Consider the following 20206-nt stretch of genomic DNA (forward strand, 5'->3'; position numbering starts at 1 on the left):
ATGAGTCAGTTATCAGTCTCATGTTAGAAATCCAAATTTAGATCCTCTGGTGTGAGAAAACTGCCCATTCTCCAATACTCAATTTTGGGACTATGTGTTAGAGCAAGTGATGACTAGAAGATTTCCATGCAGTACTGGATAATACATGATTAGGATCTGTTCCAGCCTGGTATCAAGCCCAAATTTTACCCTGGAGGATCAGTTGCACCAGGGAATGGGTGTGAGGAGGAGAGTGCAACCATTTAGTTTCCTTGGACCCCTCAGGGACTTTTGATACTATTGACCATGTCATCCTTCTGGACCAGATATCCTGGCTGAGCTTAGTAGGCATGGTGTTACAGTGGCTTTGGTTCTTACTGGGTGATTGGTCACAGAGGGACCACTCATTGACTGTTTAACATCTATGAAATTGCTTGGAGAAGTCTCATGGGAATTCAGGCTGAAGTGTCATCAATGTGTGGAAGATAGAAGTATAGTGTCTAGATCAAAGGAAGTAATAGTACTGCTCCAACCTGCGTTGGTCAGACCCCACCTGGAGTCCTGTGTCCAGCTCTGGGGACTACAGTTTCAGAAGGATACAGGCACACTTGAACATGTGCAGAGGAGAGGGACCAAGATGACCAAGGGCCTGGAAACCAAGCCTTATGAGGAACAGTTGAGGGAGTTGGGTATGTGGATCCTGGAGAAGAGAGGACTGGATGGTGATATGATAGTCAACTTCAAATATCTGAAGGGCTGTCACATAGAAGATGGAGCAAGCTTGCTTGTTTTCTGCTGCTCCAGAGGGGGTGACCTGAACCAATGGATTCAAATTCCAAGAAGGGAGATTCTGACTAAATATTAGGAAGAACTTGCTGGGGGTAAGAGCTGTTCGACAATGGAATAGGCACCCTCAGAAGGTGGTGGACTCTCCTTCAATGGAGGTTTTAAAGCAGAGGTTGGATGGCAATTTTTCATATATTCTTTAATTATGATTCCTGTATTGCAGGGGGTTGGAATAGATGGCCCTTGGGATCATTTCCAACTCTACAATTCTATGTTTCCATGATACCCTCCTCTCCTTCACTTCCCTGTCTATTCACTCAAGTTCTGTTGCTGAACTTATGAATTGGTGCCTTGAGGCAATACTAGGACTCATTGGGTCCTTCCCATACCCAGTGGTTTTTAATGTGTCTCCACTGTGGATCTGGTCCTGTCACCTTAACCCAGCTCTTCTTACCTTGGGGCACTGCCACATATTCCCTCACAGAAACATGGGGCAATATGACCCACAATGAAAACCCTGAGGCAAAGGTGCCTGCAGAGGGAAGGAAGAGCTCAGTGTAGGCTGTCTTTTCTGCTCTGCTCTGCTCTGACCGCTGATTCTGAGTCAGGGAAGCTGTAAGGCAGGAATGACAGCTTTTGTGGGGGCTCTGGCTTAGGTCAGTTTGACCCACACTGCCACTGAGAGGGACAAAAGTGCCCTTTGGAGGGACATCCAGTATGAATGTTCCAGTTGATGAAGGCCATTGTGTTTCCTCTGTGGGGATGCTGAAAGAGACGGCAGATCTGCTCGGTCATATTAGATTTCTCTTTCAAAGCAACTTTCCCCATTGTTTCCATGGCCAATTTGTCACTGAAGCTTTGAAGGATGTGCATGGTTCACATGGCGTGCAAACGCCCAGCTTCTGTTTGTTGTGTGGGGCAGCTCTGTAGGAAGGTTGGTGTGACTGAACACTTGGTGAATGAAGCTGGGGAAGAGGGAGGGAGAGAGAAAGCAGCGAGGGGGTTAGAAGATGGCAGTGCAGGCGTTCCCTGTGGCTCTGCATGACACTCAAAGCATCTTCCCAGCAATATTTCTCCCTTTTATATATATAAAAAATTAAGGGCACTTTGGTGGCCTTTAAGCAGTAAATCAAGGTGAATGCTGTGATGTTTGCCTTTGCTGTGAACTTGCAAGAACAGAGTTCCTTCCGATGCCTCCTCCCTCTCTCCCTCCCTCTCCTTGTATGTGTGAAGAATCTTTTCACACAACATGAACCAAAGGGAATCTTGACTTTAAAATATTAACACAATGCACGTTGGGTTGTCTGCCAGCTTTCGCTACTTTGCAAGCTGCCGCTGCTGCTGATCGTAATGTGGTTGTTACTGTCAGGAATGTAGTTTGTTCTTGGGACCTTTCCCAACATCTGTTTTGTTTTTTACGGCTTTTGTGGGTGGGGAGGTTTTGACAGCAGCAAGAGGAGGAGCCTCCACTCCTTTTGTAGACCCCCACAGTTTATCTGGGCAGATGCCATCACCCATAGAGCTAACTCTCTCCAATTTTCCATGAGCTCCTTGAAGTTTTTGGGTCTTTTCAACAGGGAGCTAGCTACTCAGAGCCTTATTCTGGCAGATCTTGGCTGTTCTGGAACATTCACTTTTCCAATATGAGACATGTGGAAAGCCTTCAGGGATCTCTGTTTCCAGGTACTCTGATGGAATCACCTTAGCAGCTCCCTGGCTGGAAAAATTCAGCAGGGAGCTCAGAAGACTAAGCAGCAAAAAGAACATAGGCCTGAGGGAGCCACTCTCCTTCAGTTTGTCACCTTTCCAGTCCCAGTGGCAAGGCCTTTGGCTGAGGCACTGATGGGCCAGAAGGGGGTTATACACTGGAATGGGACCGGGACCAGTGGCTCACCACCCCTGCAGTAGGACATAGATGTGGCCTTTGTCAAGCAAGTCTTCCTGTAACAAAGGAAGACTGGGTTCATCTGATCTCTGGCTGCCTTCAAAGAACATTGGGAAACTTTAGTTGTTCCACATGGAGCTGTCAGACATATATCTAGAGCTGAGGGTGGTGACACTGGAGTGTGTTACTTCTCTTCTACTTCAGTCTGCTTCCAAGTGCAGTTCAAAGTGCTGGCCATTGTATCAATGGATGTGGAACTAAGTAGGATGGTTAGAACAGCAGTCAAGGAGAGAAAAACTTAGTGACACAGAAGGAAGGCACAGGTTAAGAGGAAAGCTACCAGGAAGTGATTCAGCACACAAAGTAGAGAGAGCGAGAGCAGGAGGGTCAGAGAGAGTTAGGAGTTAAGAAAGCTTGTTTTTAAATAAAGTTCTTTGTTTTATAATACTCTGCCCTGATCCTTATTGATAACATCACACTTGAAACTGTCATCACATTTTACATACCTGCCAACATTTTGGAAGGGCAAAGTGGGACACCCCTCCTACCATCCATAAAACATAAAAACATACAGTAAAACAATTAAAAACTGACATCACTTGACCACTGTGGAAAGATGTATTCTTAATGCCTGCACCCTTAAATGCCTGCATAGGCCTGGCTGAATAGAAAAGCTTTCAGCAGGCATTTAAAAGTTGGTACAGAAGGCACCCATTGAATCCATTGGCAGAGAGTTCCACAGGATTGGGCAATAACAGTAAAGGCTCAGTTTCTTGTTACTGTCAAATGAGCCTTGACAGCTCAGGGAATGACCAACAATGTTCCTACATATGATCTCAGTGATGTGTTACCCACGGAACACAATCCTACAAAATAAAACCTGATTGGAATGGATGGGAATTGCAGAACAGCACTATGTTGTATATGCCACAGAGGTCAGGCCTGTAGTCTCTCACTTTCTGGCCCATCATGATGTCAGCTCCAGAAACTGCAAATGGCCCCACAAATATGTGTGTGTGTGTGTGTGTGTGTGTGTGATATCAAGGGCTTGTTTCCTGCTCCTGCTAAGTTTCTTAGGTGCTGGTGCTCTCTTTTGAAAATGTACCTTCCTTAGAAACAACAAGAATCTGGAAGGATATTTCCCGAAACCTTGGAGTGGCTACATCCCTTGTTTAATTTATAACTCAGGCGCAGTTCTTCCATTTTATTAAAACAGAGAAGCTGCGACAATTATTTTCATAATTAACTGACTCTCCAAATTAACGCCAATTACACTGTGTAATCATGATTAAGATTATGCATTAATCAACTGCTCCAAGTTAGTGATTAGGCTCTTTAATGACTGCAAAGAACTTGCATGGAGGTGTGGGTGGGTGTGCGCAGCTGTCACCCAGAAGGAGTCGGGTGCTGCAGTGGCAGCAACCCCGGAATTTGCACGCAGGTGCCACTGAGTTGCTCCATCCTGTGAGCGGAGGATGAGCGCATGGACCACGGCAGGCAATGCGCATCTGGATTCCAGCACAAAGGAACTGTAGCAACAGAGCTGAACAAAATGGGACATGAAAGGTCTCCTAATATAGCATAGAGGCAAGGATGGGTTTTCCAGTTCATCATTCTAGAGTTCTTGCAGTCTGCCCTTGTATAGCATGCCATACAGAACAGTAGCTGACCCTTGCCAAGTCATGGAACAGAGGTGACTCCCTTATTGATAAATCTCACCAGTGGATCAGGCATTCAGATTGTCTATTGAGCTATGGCGAGTCTTATACCAAGTCAGACCATTGGCCCACCTAGCTCAATATTGTGTATAATGACTGGTGGCAGGTCTCCAGGATTTCAGAAAGGAGTCTCTTTCAGACCCTCCAAGGGTCCCTATCTTCCAGGGACAGTCCCGGATTTACAGAAGCCATCCCAGTTTCTGATTTGATCCTGGAATGTCCCACTTTTCCTTAGGATGTCCCTATTTTCTTCAAGGAAATGTTGGAAGGTTTGGTAGGACGTTCCTACTTTCATTGGAGAAATGTTGAAGGGTATGGAGTTATCTGACCCCTGAGCCATCTGAAGGCACCTCTGTATAGGGAAGTGTTCTAGTGTTTAATGTTTTATTATGTTTTTATATGTGTTGGAAGCTGCCCAGAGTGGCTGGGGCAACCTGGTCAAATGGGCAGGGTATACATAGCAATCATCATCATCATCATCATCATCCTTATAGAATAAAAAGGTAAAGGGACCCCCGACCATTAGGTCCAGTCGTGACCGACTCTGGGGTTGCGCGCTCATCTCACTCTATAGGCCAAGGGAGCCGGCGTTTGTCCGCAGACAACTTCCGTGTCATGTGGCCAGCATGACTAAGCCACTTCTGGTGAACCAGAGCAGCATACGGAAACGCCGTTTACCTTCCCACCGAAGTGGTACCTATTTATCTACTTGCATTTTGATGTGCTTTCGAACTGCTAGGTTGGCAGGAATCATTATTGAATAGGATGTCCCTATTTCCATCAGAGAAAGATTGGAGATGCTCTCCCAAACCTACTTGGAGCTGCTGCGGATGGAATCTGGGACTTGCTACTTGCAAGGCAGAACCTCTGCCACTGAGCTCAGGAGATGCTCAGAGTTGAGAAAAGCCCTGCTGGATCAGATCAGAGGCCCATCTAGGCCAGCATCCTGTTCTCACAGTGGCCAACCAGATGCCTCTGGGAAGCCTACAAGCAGGACATGAGCACAAGAGCACTCTTCCCATTTATGGCTCCCAGCAGCTGATATTCAGAAGGGCCCACGGCCTCTGACAGTGGAGGCAGCACATAGCCATCATGGTGAGTAGCCAGTGACTAGCCCTTTCTATGGATTTGTCTAAATCTCTTTCAAAGCCACCCTCAGAATGGGCTGCTTGAATGCAATGGTGTTGCTTTCCAGGTTTTCTGCAGCCCCCCTAGATGCAGCAGGGGAGATCTGCTTTGTCGCCTTGTGTTTGCAGCAAAGCCCTTTCTGCCTAATCTGGGGCTCACAGCTGCCGTCTTGTCCAGCCCCCCAATCCCAGTTGTATTGCCTTCCTTGGAAGAAAAGCTTATTATGTCCAAATGGATGCCTGGAGTGCTAATTTATTTCGGATCAAGTGCAAACGTAATCCCAATCCCAAAGCTGCTGTATTGTATCGTATAAGAAGGCAGGGCAGGAAACAGAAAATCTTCTCTTGAAAGGGAGCAGCCTGAGAGGGACACAATATCCTCCGTTTATTAACCAAAGCGACATAAAGCTGGCTGTCACTTCAATGTGATACGAAAGGCAGCGCAAATCTCTGCGTGGCATTTGGTGGGGAAAGGGTGGCGCTTATAGCTAGGCTGCTTCAGCTGGTCCCAGGTGCTCCATGAAGGATGGAGAGGGAGTGGGGCAGCCCAGATATCCACCCCACAACCCCATTTAACTGCGGGGGAGCAGCTCCCTGCTCTGTCTGCCAGTTGGAGCTGCCACCTTCCCCGTCTCAGCTCATGCTGGGCAGAAGGAGCAGATGCTCCCCTGTCTCTCCACATTAAGTGTTTCTGTTGCTGGAGGATGCTTGGCAAGGGCTCGGGACTCTTCCTAATGTAGCGCTCAAACGAGAAGGTCCTCTTTGACTGTATTATTTTGAATAATTGATCCCTTCAAGTTGGAGTCAGAGTGCTGCTGTGATGGAAAAGGGTTGTCATCTCATAAATACTTCATGGGGAAGATGATGGGAGTCATCTCGGAGGGTACTGGGGGTGGGGAAAAGCTAGCAGAGCTCATTGCTAGCAGAGCTGAGTGCCACCTTAGATTGGCCCCAGAAGGATCCTCCCCTCAGATGTGGAATTCAGAGCATTGCAGTATCTATTTATTTGTTTTAAATCTATGCCACCATTCTTGCCCAAGGACAACCAACAGCAGCTGGCAGCCATCCACATATTAAAAGAATATAACAAACTATCTCAGAATTGCAGCAAAACATGCAAGCAAGAACTCCTAAGGAACTTGAGGGCTTTCTGGATGTTGAGGGACACCAGAGCCACTTCCCTCCTTCTTTGAAAACAAATGGGCCAGTGTGATGCAGTAGTTAGAGTGCTGGACCACACAGCAAGCTGAGTGAACTTAGGCAACTGCAACTCTCAGCTGTCTCACAGGGTTGTAGTACTCTTTTATCCTCCATTCTTGAGAACATCAAGAAGGACTGAGCTGGTAGAGGCTATTGACACCATCCTGTGCCATTTTGCTTGATCTGCTCTCATTGAAGTGTGCAATTAATTGAGGAGGAGGAGGAGGAGAATGCTCCCTTTGAGTGTTCTAGCTGGTAAGAGTGTTTTTATCAGACTCTTTGCAGTTTGTTTGACTGTTTCACGACAGGCTCGAGTGATGGGAGCTGGTGATGGGGAGTGGTCAGGGTATGGGCAAGACTTCCCCTTTGGCTGATAAGAGCCAGCCAGTCACATGTTTGAAGCAGGTTGACATGGGACTCACAGGGTGGGGGCAGGGCGCCTCTCCTGACACTTAGAATTGCTGGTCAGGTTCTGGCAGGCCCCTCCCTTGAAATATTGCTTTGGGGAGGGGTTAGTTTAGAGAAAGAGCGAGTAAGAGGCAACATAATAGAAGTTTATAAAATTATGAATCACATGGAGAGAGTGGGCGGATAAAAGTTTTACTCTAGCTCTCAAAATGCTAGAACTTACAGACATCCAATGAAGCTGAATGTTGGAAGATTCAGGATGGATAAAAGAATGCCCTTTCCTAATGCAGAGTTGAACTATGGCATTTGCTCCCACAGGAGGTAGTGATGGCCCTCAAGCTAGATGGCTTTACAAGAGGATCAGACCGATTCATGGAGGAGAAGGCTTTGGTGGCCACTGGCTATGGTGGAGGCTACGCTCTGCTTCCATGTTTGGAGGCAGCAACTTGCTGGAAATTGCAAAAGGAGAGGAGAGGGCTCTTGTGCTCGCATCCTGCTTGCTGACTTCCCTTTGGGGCATCTGGCTGGCCACTGTGAGAATGGGATGCTTGGCTAGATGGGTCATTGGCCAGATCTAGCAGGCTGTTCTTAGGTTCTCATGGGACAGCTGCTGAAAACCTATTTATTTTAGCAACCCTACCCAAAGATATAGTTTAGTTATCTATATTTGTCTTAAAGGTTTTGCTGATTTTACCTGTGCTTTTATTGATAGTTTTATTATGGACACATCTTTGTGAGTCTTCTGATTGACTGTTCTCTGACTTTTTAAAGTACAGTACTGAGATAAATAAACAAATCCTCTGCCTGCATTCTTAAAAGTACATTTCCCAGATTTATAGCTGCAGCGATCAGCTTGAAAAATGCATAACTAGCGCCAGGTGACATTTGGGAAGCTCTTGGGGGTGGGGGGACCTTCAATGATGATAAATGCATAATGGTGCTTCTTTATTCTCTGTGGATTTTCTTGTGTGTGTCCCTCCCACCTGACCATAGGCAAAAGCAAAATAAACAGATACAAAATTGCTCTGAAATTGCAGATTTCAGAGACTCTCCTTAGTGTAGAATTCGGGCACCTTGATGGCAAGAATGGAGATTTAATTGCTGGGTGCAACTTCCTTTGGACTCCCACTGGGAGGACTCTCATCCCAATCACCACTCAGCCATCAAGCACCCAGGATGAACTTGGGCCAGCCCTGCTTCCTCAGCCTCCTTTTCCTCGCAGGGCTGTTGTGAAGATAAAAATGGAGATAACGCTCCTGTGGATTATCTTGGCAGAAGGCAGGCTAGCATTCAAATCAATAAAATATAATTAAGTGCCTGGAGAACTGCAAAGGATCCAGCCGTGTTAAGAAACAGCAACAGACAAGCTCTCCTGACACTGGAAAGGGAAGCTGGCTTTCCGCTAATGAATCGGGAGATCCATCTGTTACTGGCTGCATCTGCGTATTTCATTCATCCATTAATTATTTTGAGTTGCTTGTTAATCAGAGAGTGCCTGGTTGAGGTCCCTCAACACTGTTTCACAGGAGAGCAAGGAGGGGGAAAGGAGGAAAGGAAGGAAGGCATGAGATTCCCCCTCTCCACGTCTCTGAAACAAGGAGATACAATTACATGATTTCCGCCTGGGTTCTGGTGCTTCAGTTGGAGAGGTTGTCAGTGGGGAATAGAGGACAAGCCTTGAAAATGCAGAGCCAAGAAAGAAAGAAAAAGCTTTGCAATGCTGTGACATGAACTGCTCTGCCTTTGGGGAGAGATAATGGCATTAACAACTTCTGAACAGCAAAAAGCAGGCCTTCTATTGTGTGTGCATTCCGGCAACCCAGACTGTTCCTCTAAGTTGGCTCAGAATGAAGTTTCTGCTTGTCTGAACTCAGAGGCAAATCTGAGGATAGCAGGCAGAAAAGAGGGGGGCAAAGAGAACCTGATGTCTAAAACTAGGGAAGAACTTGAGGACTCTGGGAGGAAAGAAAAATCGATTTATATTGGCTAACTTGCTCATCAACAGCCCAAGCCATTTGCTGAACTGTTGGGTGCTACAGAATCTTCATGAACATTCTATTTCAGAAGAAATATGTTTGTTTTGAAAAGTTGGATAGTTGTAAATCTTAAATTTCTAGATGGATCAGTTGTGCATGGAACTGAGTAGAAGGGGCACTACCCTAAAGTTAACCCTGAGTGATGTCCACAATCTGCTGCAAGGTATTAGTGCAGCCAGGAACAATGGATACAGTTTACTGAATCTGAAAACACTGCAGCTATTGTCCCAGTTGGACTAGTAACTTGCAGCTGGTTGTGGACACCACTCAGGATAAAGTCCAAAATTCCCATCCCCTCTTGTCATTTCCATGAGCAGCTTTTTGTCTGATCCAGTGGAACTGGGAGCTTGTACTCTGATCTTATACTCTTAAACAGGTGTGAGAGATGAGGAACGTTGGTGTTTAAACCTTATGATGAACCAAACACATAAGGGATTTGTATGCTAAACGGGGAGAGTAGAGACTTGCCTTTAATGTGTGGAGGGGGAGGAGTGCTAATGAAGTAGAATCCTACATAGATAATGCTGCACACTTCAAACATCCCATTCTAACTTCGCCACAACTTTGTTTACTAATTCTATGGGACAATCAATTGAAAAATTTCATCTCAGGAATTCTTGACATGGATGCTGGCCAGAACCTCAATTGCCCCCAAATAGAAAACCTTGCAGGACTTGGTGGGAGGGATGCAAAACTGAATTTCACACAATTAAAATAGCCAATGAATTATCCCATACTTCGCTGCTGGCAGCCTATATGCAGCTTAAATACCACATCAAATAGTGCCTTGTTTTCATCCGGTCAATGCCCAAAGAGAGCTACATTTTAGGGTGAGCCTTGGCTTGATTGACCAATCAGAATTCTCAATCTGTACCCAGTCATGTGTCTCAACTATCTCCCTTCCACCCGACACTGACACCCACAATTCACAAACATTTACTACATTCAGATTGAGGGAAGAAGTTACTATGCTCTTGCAAAGATGTGCCATCTGACTCTAGGAAGGCAAGGCAAGACAGAAAGTTGTACCTTCACAGAGTCATTTCACACTCCCTGTGACAATATGACTACACTAAGGGCACATTGATGTTTTCCATGGTCAACATGGAACAAGCAAAGCAAAGATGCACAACGCCAGATATGTAATAGGCATTTATCTGGGGCGCATAATGCACATGGCTGGTTGTGCCTCCCTGGAACACAGGTGTGTTTAATGCCTCAAACGCTAGTGTGCTTCTGGGGACCCCAAACAGGTGAAGCAGTGCTGAGAGGTGCAACTGGAGTCTTGATATTGAGCAGTCTTGACCTGGACAGTGATGACATTCTGTTCTTTCCTTGCAGGAGGAATCTTTGAATATACAGACGGCCCAAATGCCCAAATAATGAATGCGGAGGAGCAAGCCTTCCGATTCTCAGCAAACATTATCAATAGGAATAGAACACTGCTACCCAACACAACCTTAACCTATGATATCCAGAGGATAAGCTTCCATGATAGCTTTGAAGCCACGAAGAAAGGTGAGTATGGAACAAGTCCCTCTTTCTCCATAGTTTTTGGGTCCTGTCCAGTGAAGGACTTCACGGACAAGAACATTTACAGGTTGATGTGCTTGGTTGTTGTGGCTGAACTCGGGAGTTGTTAGGCTCTTTGATATGTCCTAAGAGCTCATGACCTAACCCTATTTCTGCTGCCCTTCCTCAGTGGGCCTGGTGTGTTATGAAATCCATGAAGAACATACAGGGTTTAGCTTTCTGTGGGAGATACATGGATGCCACCCTTGGGGCAATCATTTCTTGAAGTCATGTTAGCAGAGAGTGAGGTTGGCAGTGACTGGCTCAATATCACACCCAGTGATCTTCATGGGCTGAGTGGGGATTTGAATCCTGTTCTCCCATGTCCTAGTCTAACATTCTAACAACTACACCACAGGCAGAAGAATAGATGATGGGAACATGGTGTTGAAGAATGGAGAAAACCAAAGAGGAAGTTGAATGCAGGTCTAGAGATGGGAGGCGAGATTGACTAGATGACCCCTTGTGTCCCTTCCAACTCTACAATGCTATGATTTGGCCTGTTGACAGGAGGGAAGTGGGCAGGCCCGAGAAAACTAGAAAACTGAGCCTTTTGTGGGTAGAGGGGCTGGGCTCTGCCCTTGTAAGAGCACCAGGCACAGTTGAAGGGTTGTACAGAAAGAGAGAAACTCTGCCAATGATCGCTGCCAATGATCCAGCAAAAGTGGTCACCAAAGTGCCACATTTCTTTGCATTAGTTCTGCATTATTGCTGAATCAGATCTCCACAGGAATTGAGCCTGGTGCCAAGAAGTCCTGGTGCCACAGAAAGCCTTGCTTGCTATCCTCCGTCCAGGCGACTAAACATCCAATAACCCAAACCTAATTAAAGCTTTTTAAAAAAATAAAAACAAAATCTTATGTGATTCCATCTAGAGCTGAAGCTAATGGAATGTGACAAGTAAATAAGGATTAGGTTTTTTAAAACAAACAAAAAAACAACAACCATGCACACATAACTTTGATTGAATATGGCTTCGATTGGTAGAACGGTACTGTTTTTCTTTTTTGGGGTAACATCTTTATTGAAAGTTCAAAAAGGACATAACCAAACGTGGTGAGACACAAGAGATACAAGAGAAACAGAACCCGTGCAGAAGAGAAAACAAAGGGGGGAGGGGAAAACCCCCAAAACTATATATTTTACAAGGTTGTTATTGTACTTCACCAGATCTTAACCCATTACAGTATTTGTAAGAATGGATTCCAAATAGCATTGATTTTTTTCCACGGCACTGTTACTGCTGCCACATAATACCTGCTCCACATTTGTAAGAACATGAACTTTTAGCGTGGCAGCAGCTACACTTTGGAAATCCCTATCTATTGATATCAAGCAGGCTCCTTCACTGTTTGTACTCTTTTCGGCACCTGACAAAAACAGTTTTGTTTCAGCAAACCTACCCAGATGGTTAGAAAGTTGATACATGTTTTAATTTGTTCTAAATCTGCTGTTAACTTTTCAAAAGTCTTAAATTATTGTTATTTTTTTTTTGACAATAATTTTATTGCTTGATCTTTTTTTGTAAACCTCTTTGAATAGTTTAAAAAAATAATAATTGAGCGGTATAGAAATATCATGAAATAATAGACAAACAAATGCCTTTCATGGAAAGTAAGAAAAAGAAAGCAATTCTTGACCCCACAGGTCTGCCTGTATCTCCCACACATTAATTGGCTTATTTGCCAGGCTACATTACTCACATTTCAAATGGAGAAATTTAATTTCCAGCTTAGAAATCCCTGTAACATTTCCATGGTTACACTTTTTTGTTGTTTTGTTAGCTTGTTCCTAATTTTTGTTTCACAATGTTATAAGTCTAAGAACAAGTGACCTTGAGGAATGATGGGGATCTGTAATCTTGTGTTGACACATCCATGTTAAAAAAAAAAAAGTTTATACTGGAGCTTACTTTATTGTGGGTCACCACATTTTCAAATGTGTCTTTCTTGTCAACTTTGTTTCTGTTTTCCAGGCTTGAGAAACTGAGGCTGGAGAATAGGGGCTTTGCCAAGTCTCTCCAGTTAGACCAGGGTTGAGTCAACATTTCAACCTGGCTTGTATTCTTCCCCCAGTTACAAACTGGACCTCCCTGAACAAAAGCACTCACCCTAAATTCTCTCATGAGAAAAAGAGCTTCTTCTAGCTACTCCTTTGTGTTTCAGTGCCTGAAAATTTATGGACCTAGCTGAAAATATGTGCTGCTCTTCCAGTAGAGCTTGTTGTAAATACCATAGTTTACTATGCCAGTGACAACTGTGAATGGAGTGGGGAGACCCTCAGGATGCATCCGCTGTGTTCTTACAAGAGCATCATTCTGCTCCTCCTTTATTCAGGGGCTCCCAGCTGCATGTCCTAGGAGATCCAGTGGGGCAACTGATTATCTAGTAACAACTGTGGTTTTCTAATGAGGAAGTGGGGATCTGTTGTTGTCGTTGTTGTTGTTACTACTACTACTACTTTTATTTATTTATTGCCTGCTCTTCACCCTAAGGTCCCAGGGTGGGTCACAACATTAAAACACACTATTAAAAACAAATTGAAACAACTTACAACCATAAAAATAAGGTGGGTCCTACTAGATGTACCTGGTGTGTCATAAGCGAGGGTAAAAAGGTGCATTTCCCCAAAGCTGTACAATGAGGGTGGCAGACCCCTCTGTGCGGAGGGAATTCCACAGCTTAGGGGCCACCACAGAGAAGGCCCTCTCCTGGGCCACCCCACCCTGAGCCTCTGAAGGTGGAGAAACTACCAAGAGGGCCCCCTCTGTTGATCTCAGCACCTAAGAGGATCTGAAGGGAAGGAGGTGGTCTTTTGGATATTTGGGGCCTGAGTCATTTGGGGCAACTTGAATTGGGCCTGGAAACAAACTGGCAACCAATTTTAAAACAGAGGTTATAGGAGATCTAAATGGAACACCAGCCACAAATCTGACTGCTACATTTTTAACCAACTGAAGTTTTTGTGTCATCTTCATGCACAGCCCCATGTAGATCTAGGCTCTGAGGGTGCGATCCAAAAGAGAGTTTGTGACCATGGCTCTCTGTTTGGATCTCTGCTGAAGGTAATACAAGCCCTTCTGGGACAAGAGAACAACATTGCTCAACAAGAGGCAGGTGTCTTCTATACTTTTTGCCACTGAAGTTTCTTAGACTCTCCCTTCTTCATGTTGTCTTGGGACTGACATGTGAGCATCATGTGCAGCTTTTCTGAAGATTCATGCACAGTATGTCAAATCACTGGAAAGATGAGGGGGGATTTGTATGCTCAAGGTTTGAACTGGTTGTCTGCATCAGAGAGTCTGTGTGGGGAAGTGGTTAGAGTGTCAGACTAGGACCTGGGAGACCAGCCTTCAAACCTTGGCTCAGTCATGAAACTCACTGGGTGTGGCCTTGGGCCAGTCACACACTCTCAGCTCAGCCTGCCTCACAGGGTTGTGGTGAGGATTAAATGAAGAGGGGCAGAACCATGTGCAGCACCTTGAGCTCCTAGGAGAAAAAAGTAAGATATAAATGCAACAAAGGCAATGCAAATGCAAAATGCATTACTCCAATGGAGAGGTTCAGGTCTTCAGTTCTGCCTTTCTTAATAGCCACTGTCAGGTGTTTGCCTGAAAGTCCAAAGGGGACTTCAAAGCATGCTTGACTGAAAATACATAGAAGCCTTCATGCAATCAGTAACTCTCATAAACCTCCCACATACAGGTCATGGGGCTTGCATAAACCCTCCTGCTCCTCTACACACTTTTAACCCTTGTGTTTTCAGGCAAAAGCCTGAAACGGCTCATGTAGGGTGGAAATCCCACACACTACATGGGCTGCTAAATCCATCATCAGTTGAATGACTCAGTTTTGTTTTGTCTTGTCAGTAAAATTCTCTGTCTAACAAGAGATGAAATATATTCTGTTGGCTTCCTTCCCCCACCAGCCATAAGCAAGCATCTTTTCCCTGGCGAAAGGATGATTAAACAAAATACTCTCCTAATCTGCTAAATGAAGGGCTTCGTCTGGCCTTGAGGATGAGCCCTCCATAAAAACAGGCTAAGTGGGAGGGTTGTGTATGCTGTTTCCCCAAAAATTATCCTAGAGCACACATTGCGGTGTGACTGATTAAATATGACTGGTCAGGGCTGCTTCAAACATTACAATACAATACATTTCAAGTGAGATGTGTGCCTTTCTGTAGCTCACCCCATTAGCATGTGGGAGGAAGGCATGGCCTTTGACATAAGCATCATGGTCTGTGGTGGTATGAATAATAAGATCCTCAGGTGGGCTGAGTTGCTGGCTCAGTGAATTAGGGAGGCAATCTTCTGACACTGCCTTTCATGCTGAAAGCCCAGATTCTTAATCTTGCAAGCTGCCTAATCGTGCAAATTGGCCTTTGACTCAGGCCAGCATCTTTCTTGATCTCCTCTGGTTGTTTCTTCCTTTCTGCCTTGGTATGAGTGATGGACTCGATCCCTTTCCTTTCCAGCCTGTGACCAGCTGGCGCTTGGTGTTGTAGCAATATTTGGGCCTTCCCAGGGTTCCTGCACCAATGCCGTCCAGTCCATTTGCAACGCGCTGGAGGTCCCCCACATCCAGCTGCGGTGGAAGCATCACCCTTTGGATAACAAAGACACTTTCTATGTCAACCTTTACCCGGACTATGCCTCTCTCAGCCATGCTATCTTGGACCTTGTACAGTACCTGAAATGGAGGTCAGCCACTGTGGTGTATGATGACAGTACAGGTAAGCAGGGTTAGTGGGAGCCCATTGGATTGACTCTGATGGGGACAAAGGGCCCTTGTTATGTTGCAGAAGCCTCTGGACCACACAGTGGCCTTCAAGAAACATGGGAGTCATCATACGTTGGGAGGCATTGACATGAAAATGGAAAATTGACCCAGTTATTCATCTTCAGACATTTTCTAAGTCACTTTATAGTGGCCAGAATGTTATTTTATTTCTCTCAGCTTGCTCACCACAGCTAACCAATCAGATAGCAAATCATATAAAAACAAAGAACCACCTAATTGAACTCAGTCACAACAACCAAAGCATAAAAATAAAATTCCAAAGCAGGCAGCAAAAATTTGAAGCCAAGTCAGCAAAGAAAGAAAAATCTTCCACCAAAAACTTCCTTCATGAAGCCAAGTCTTCACAATCTGCTGTTTGCTGCAGAATATAGACCAGCCTTCCCCAACCTGATGCCCTCCAGATCTGTTGAACTACAGCCCCCATTGGCTTCAACCAGCACAGCCATGCTACAGTCCAAAGCATCTTGAGAGGACACCATGTTTGGGAAGAGGCTGATACAGAATCTCACCAAAGGATGTGCAGTCTAGCCTGTGAAGTCTTGACAATCACAAATGAGTTGTTTGGCTCTTGATAGGACTATCCATTTCTCTCTCTCTCTCTCTCTCTCTCTCTCTCTCTCTCTCTCTCTCTCTTTTGCATGCACTGTCATTCTCTGGTAAAAAAAAGAGGCCCACACCCCACACTCTTCCTGCAGCCTGTCTCTCTTGGGAAAATGCCATATCATACACCATCTTTCCAAATGTGTATATGAAGAAGTCCTAATCGAAGCCAGGCTGCTAGTCTTTCTAGCCCCCCTTTTGTCTGGGTTGCCTGACGGTCACTTTCCAAGGTCCCAGGCAACATAGTTTTCCATTCCTAAGAGCTGAAATCTTTTAGATGGGTGTGCTTGGATTGAACTAGATACCACAACTGGGCTGGAACCTGTGGTTACTGCAGCTTGTTTTATTGGCTGTCTAAGTATACTTTCTTGGCTCTTATTTTTTGGTGGCATCTAATGGCTTCAGCTTTTGCCTTGTCAATTTCCTCTTTTTATAGTCTTTATTGTTGCAATCCACCTTGGATGGTTATTATCTGGAAAGGCGGCCCAGAAATATACTAAAATAAATTAATAAATTATGTGTGCAAAGCATCTAGTGTTACCCTCAGTGAATACCTGCTCAATGAACACAATACAAATATCTCTGGAAAGAGTATAATCAGGGCACCCTTACAACTCAGAATGGCTGCCTCCTAAGTTACCATATATGCTGCTCATTCACACTCACAAGGACATCCTCCCTTCCTTGCGTTAGAGACACAAGCACACAGCTCTGAATATGTACGTGTTTCAATTCAGTCTCCCCATCCAGAGTGACATGTTGCGTCAGTTGGAAAGTATTTTGTTGGTTTGTCTTGTTGTTTTTTAAGGCAGAGAGTTTCTGGCTCCTGCAATATCATAATTGCGAGCAGCAAGCCAATGCTTTTCCATAATTGAATTAATTACCCCTAAGAAGTCAATTTGTCAAAAGTTTCAATTCCACTTGACCTTGAGAAGGGGGCTGACTGTGGCTCTGTGCACAGGGAGGTTTTCCACCATGAGATGTGTGGTGCTGATGCCGAATCCAGAGGATGCTGCTATGAGCTTGAGATGTTTCAAGGTTACCTAAAGGGATTTTAAACTCCAAAGAGATAATTCAAATGGTTGAGTTGTTGAAGCCACTAGGAAGAGTATACTCTGTATGCCAGCAATGTGAAAACACCAAAAAGCAGGCCTTCATGTCAGGGGAGACTCCACAGGTGGGGTGGCATACAAGTTTGCTTACCACCTGGACGCCTTGGATACTTCTGTGTAAACACTTCACATTCCAGGAGGAAGCGGCCTCAGCTTATGACCATTGGGGGGGGGGTGCTCTGAGCACTTGGGTATTTGTGGCACCCCCTTTTCAGCTGATTCCCACATGCCCTTTAAAACTCTACTTTGAGGAGTGGAGGTTGAACCCTATCCAATTTTCCCTACAAGTGGACTAGCAGAGGGAGCTACTGATTCAGCCACCACCATCACCACAAAGTGGTCTTACCTCTGTGGTCTTGGCAAGGGGGTGGAGTGGGCAGGAGAAGATTTGGGGCCTTCTATTGACTGATCTGTAAAATACTGTTAAGGTGTGGGGGGACAAGGAAAAGGATCCCCTCACAAGTGGGTTTCTTGTTAAAAGTAGCACCATAATGGGGAGAAGTTCCTTTCCTTTGGAGTTTCTACACGTCCTTCACCATCACCCAAGATGGTGCAGCCATTAGCTTTGCTTTCTGGAGATGGGTCACTGCCTGGGCTTGGAACCTGTCTTCAACTGTGTCTGGTGTTTTGTGGTTGTCCATGCTTTCTCCAAGGCCTCATCCGGCTGCAAGAGCTGATCATGGCCCCATCGAGATACAACATCCGCTTGAAAATCCGCCAGCTGCCACTCGACACAGATGACACGCGCCCCTTACTCAAGGAAATGAAGCGGGGCCGGGAGTTCCGGATCATCTTTGATTGCACCCACACCATGGCTGTCCACATCCTCAAGCAGGTGGGTCCATCGGGTGGGTGGGGGTGCTTCTGGGCAGGTGCTCCCAGGCGGTGATCTAAGAGCTCCATCTGCAATTAAAAACCATGAAGCATCTTGCACTGTGCATTGCAATTGCGACACTATTCAGTGGTCTGCTAAGACCCTCAGAAAATTCCAAGTGTTTTTTGTTGAGTGGGGGCAGAGTTTGGGATCTGCTGCCTTAGAGAATGCCAGTATTATGCTTTGTCCAGAACCTGGGTGGGTGGGGCTAGGACAAGCCAGTTCACTACATGGGCCAATACAAAGGAGGAGGCGGTATAAAAGAACAGGGATGAACATGAGTGAGAAACAGTAAAGAAAAAAAGAAAAGAAAAAACACAACAACCCTAAGAAGAGCCATGCTGGATCAGACCATCTGGATCAGTATCAGTGGCCAACCAGATTACTTTCTTTCTTTCAAGCCTTAGTACCCCACTTTTCAACCAGAATGGCTCCCGAAGTGGCTTACATACAATTAAGGGATGCAGGTGGCGCTGTGATCTAAACCACTGAGCCTCTTGGACTTCCTGATCAGAAGGTCAACAGTTCAAATCCCCGCGACAGGGTGAGCTCCCGTTGCTCTGTCCCAGCTCTTGCCAACCTAGCAGTTTGAAAGCATGCCAGTACAAGTAGATAAATAGGTACTGCTGCGGTGGGAAGGTAAACGGCATTTCCATGGATGCTGGTTTCCATTATGGTGTTCCATTGCACCAGAAGCCGTTTAGTCATGCTTGGCCACCTGACTCGGAAAGCTGCCTACGGACAAACACCGGCTCCCTTGGCCTGAAAAGTGAGATAAGCGCCACAACCCTTTGACTGGACTTTAACCATCCAGGGGTCCTTTACCTTTACCTTTACCTTTACCTTTACCTTTACCTTTACCTTTACCTTTACCTTTACCTTTACCTTTACATACAATGGAAATGAGATGGTCTCTCTTTTTTGCACCAGAGCTTTCCCTGAGAAAACTCTCTCTTTAAAGCTCAATCAGAGAAATGGTAACCTGCAGAAAACCCAAATTGCTGTTTGCTCCAATTCAGCTTTAAAGAGCGCTTGGACACACAGCTTTAAAATGTGGACCTGTGTCTGGAAAGAGAGAGGCAAAAGGTAAGTGTGGATAAGGCCTCAGTCATGGGAAGCAGGGAGCTGGGTTCAAAACAACCAGCTAATTTTTTGGATGCAAGGCTCAGCTAAGATATACTTTAATTCAAACATCTGAATTCTGTCTGGAGGGTCGGCAAAGACCCAGGGGAGGGAAATTGTTTGCTTGCTGTTACTCTATTAAAACTATTAATGTACAGGGCAGAATTTTTCAGGGTCTTGCCATGCAAAAGAGAGCATAATGCTTGAGGTCGGCTGTCTCCTGAATGGCCTGGCTGGGCCTTTGGTGACCTCCCTTCTTCTGCAGCTCTGTGCTGCTTCTCCAAAATTACTGTGAGATTTGGGCCCGGGAGGGATCATTCTGCAAATGGGTGAGCAGAACTGACATCTCCTGCCTCCTCTGATATTCATGTGCCATCTGTGCTGGGCACTCTTCCTTTATTAGGCAGTTCTATTATCGTTCATTGTGCCTGTCTGCTCCATTCATGACGGGAGGAATCTGAGGGGTGGGGAGAGGAAGCAGGGGGAGGCGCAGCACAGCCTGGGAAAATCCTGTGTGGTCCTTCCAGGACACAGGCAGTTGGGATATGTGCAGAGCTTGCCTGTGGCTCCACACAAATTGGAAGATACTGCAAAGTGGCACTTTAATGTGTTTGCATTGATATATCCTGCAGCGCCTGTTAGTTTATGTCTTTTCAAGGCAGTGGCTCCTTCTGCCTCTTCTCCACAGAACAAGCTGATAGTGCATGGATTATTATTATTTTTCACTTATTTTTCACTTATAGGATAGCTAGGGTCTCTTGAGCATGTGCAGACGGCTTGGGGAAATCCCCCAAATGTAGCATTCATTAGGAACTATGAGCTATTTTACAGGAGGGAGGGAGCTACTTCTTCAGTTTGACATTTTATTAATTTATTGCATTTATATCCCACCTTTTTTCTCCAGGGAGCTCGAGACCAGGGTTCAAATTCCCACTTTGCCCTGAAGCTCCTTGGGTGACCTTGGGCCAGTCACTGACTCTCAGCC

The 20206-nt window shown here is 45.4% G+C and overlaps 1 protein-coding gene across 1 annotated transcript in view; it reads left to right on the forward strand.

Moving 5' to 3' along the window:
* The window catches only part of GRIK3 (glutamate ionotropic receptor kainate type subunit 3), a 185624-nt gene that overhangs the window by 104229 nt on the left and 61189 nt on the right, over positions 1-20206 (forward strand). The window contains exons 2-4 of the mRNA XM_081872420.1: positions 10481-10657; positions 15188-15445; positions 17879-18060. Of these exons, the coding sequence (XP_081728546.1) occupies positions 10481-10657; positions 15188-15445; positions 17879-18060 (617 nt within the window). The remainder of the gene's footprint in view (positions 1-10480; positions 10658-15187; positions 15446-17878; positions 18061-20206) is intronic.

Source organism: Podarcis erhardii (genome assembly GCF_964252035.2).
Source record: "Podarcis erhardii genome assembly, chromosome: 7".
Lineage (NCBI taxonomy): Eukaryota > Metazoa > Chordata > Lepidosauria > Squamata > Lacertidae > Podarcis > Podarcis erhardii.